This window comes from Lolium perenne, chromosome 1, assembly GCF_019359855.2.
Source record: "Lolium perenne isolate Kyuss_39 chromosome 1, Kyuss_2.0, whole genome shotgun sequence".
Classification (NCBI taxonomy): domain Eukaryota; kingdom Viridiplantae; phylum Streptophyta; class Magnoliopsida; order Poales; family Poaceae; genus Lolium; species Lolium perenne.
Window position 1 is genome coordinate 66431486 of NC_067244.2, and position 2064 is coordinate 66433549.

The window sequence follows — 2064 nt, forward strand, 5'->3', positions numbered from 1 at the left end:
TCCGGACGGATTTAGGCCCAAATCCGGACATTTAAAACGAGCTGGGCAAGGCGTGATTTCGTCCAAATCCGTCCGGATGAAAAAAAGAGGCCCCGGGGCTACCAGGGGGCATGAGTGGAGATGCTCTTAGGTCGTTGTGCCACGTAAAAACAGTAAGCGACAATATTCCGTACTGACTGCGGCCTGAGGCCCAGCCGGCAGCCGCCCGGGCCAACGTCCTCATCTCATCGTGTTGTCGGAGCGCCACTAGTCGACGGGCCCTTTCCCTTCCCAGTGAGCTCGCTCATTTTTGGGCCCGACCTGCCTGTCCCCAACACAAACCAAAATTAACCTCCCAACGCAACGGTAACACACACACACCCCAGCCACAAAAATCCCCGCGTCACGCTCTATAAATCGCCTCGACGTCGCAGCACAGCCGCACAGCACATCACGGCGGCGCACGTACACTTACACGGCGAACATAGTCGGCGTGCGCACATGGCGGCAGAGGCAACCGAGTGGGAGTGGTCGGGGCGGGTGGCGTCTGCGGTGCTGGGCGCGACGCCGGACGAGGCGTGGGAGCTGCTCTCCGACTTCCTCGCGTTCCACCGGTGGAACCCGCGCGTCGCCAAGTGCCGGCGCGTCTCCGGCGCGCCGCGCTCGCCGGGGTGCGTGCGCTACTGCGAGGGCGAGCCCCGCGGCGACGGGCTCGGCCCCGACTGGGCGCACGAGACGCTCCACGAGCACGACGCCGCCGGACGCCGCTTCCGCTACGAGATGAACGACAACAACATGGGCTTCGGCAGGTTCTTCGCCACCTTCAGCGTCGTCGACGTCGAGCCGGGCTCTCCCGGCGCCGGGTGCGAGCTGCGGTGGGAGTTCGAGTGCGACCCCGTCAGAGGGACGGCCAAGGAGGCGCTCGCCGCGCGGCTCCAGGCCGGGCTCGACGGCATGGCTCGCCGGGTGGAGGAGGCCGTCTCCCTAAGGGTAGCCACCTCCGGCGCCGTCGCGCTCGAGGCACCTGCCGATCTCAAGCTGGGCACGTCCATTGCTGTTTGAGCAGTGCCGAGGCAGCGCCGGGTTCAGTTAATGATTATGTGCTGCTTCAAATAAGTCTATCTGATTTCAGTTCGTAAAAGATTGGGCATCTCTCGTTCTGCTTTTTGTATGCGCAGCGCATGTATGACAGTACGAACGCTATACCATGGTGCTCAATTAGTACGACAATTCTGTATCATCTTTTTATCATCTACAAAATCATGTTTACAACTATCTTGAGTGGTGAAGGTTATCTCGTGGTCACTCGTATATGAAGAATTTCGCGGTCATTTTTCGAGCAGCTAATGTACTTACATAGTTACATTACATTAAAGAGGAAATTACAGAAACCACCCACTATTGCTATCTTAATTGCAGAGACTACTCAATTTACCTATATTTTGCATAAAAACACCAACTATACATCTAATGTTGTAAAAAAAAAATCTAAATCTATGATTAAGATGCTTAACATCAAATATGATGACCAGGACCGAAGCCTTAGTTGTAGTCCTTACATTACCAGCACAAACACCACCATGACAACACTTGCAGTCCAAGTTCTCACCCTGAAGAAAGTTCCCGCTCTCAAAACAATACCCTCAATAAGGTCAACGCTAGGCACAGTCAGTTAAGGCCAGATGTTGAATTTTCACCCTGAAAGATAGGACATTGAACTTATCATGTGTTGATGCCCTCACTCGCATATGCCACTACTTTGAAGCTTGAAACACCAAGCAAGTTCACCATCGATGTAAATCCTTGAACCACCAACACTAGTCCTCAAAACTCATCCTCTAGGCCATTCTTCGCCTCTAAGTTCACCATGAAACCAAAAAGACATGTCCCATGATGGAAACAGATAGCAGAGTTTCGCGTCGTTCCTTCATGAAACCAAACGGTCCGGAAAAATATGGGAACACACGATCGAATCCCTTTCGATCCAGCAATCTTCAGGCACGAGACGCCCATGTAGTTCGCCGGTGAAGCCTCCCGGAACTCGACACTCCGGCCAAATCAAGGAGGACAAGCATCGAGTAAAGT

At 54.0% G+C, this 2064-nt stretch overlaps 1 protein-coding gene across 1 annotated transcript; it reads left to right on the plus strand.

The window, feature by feature from the left end:
* The first annotated feature begins 334 nt into the window (after positions 1-334).
* Positions 335-1254, plus strand: LOC127295839 (lachrymatory-factor synthase). The gene has a single exon (XM_051325833.2). It carries the CDS (start codon positions 481-483, stop codon positions 1039-1041), a length of 561 nt encoding a protein of 186 aa, XP_051181793.1. The 5' UTR covers positions 335-480; the 3' UTR covers positions 1042-1254.
* The last annotated feature ends 810 nt before the right edge of the window (positions 1255-2064 follow it).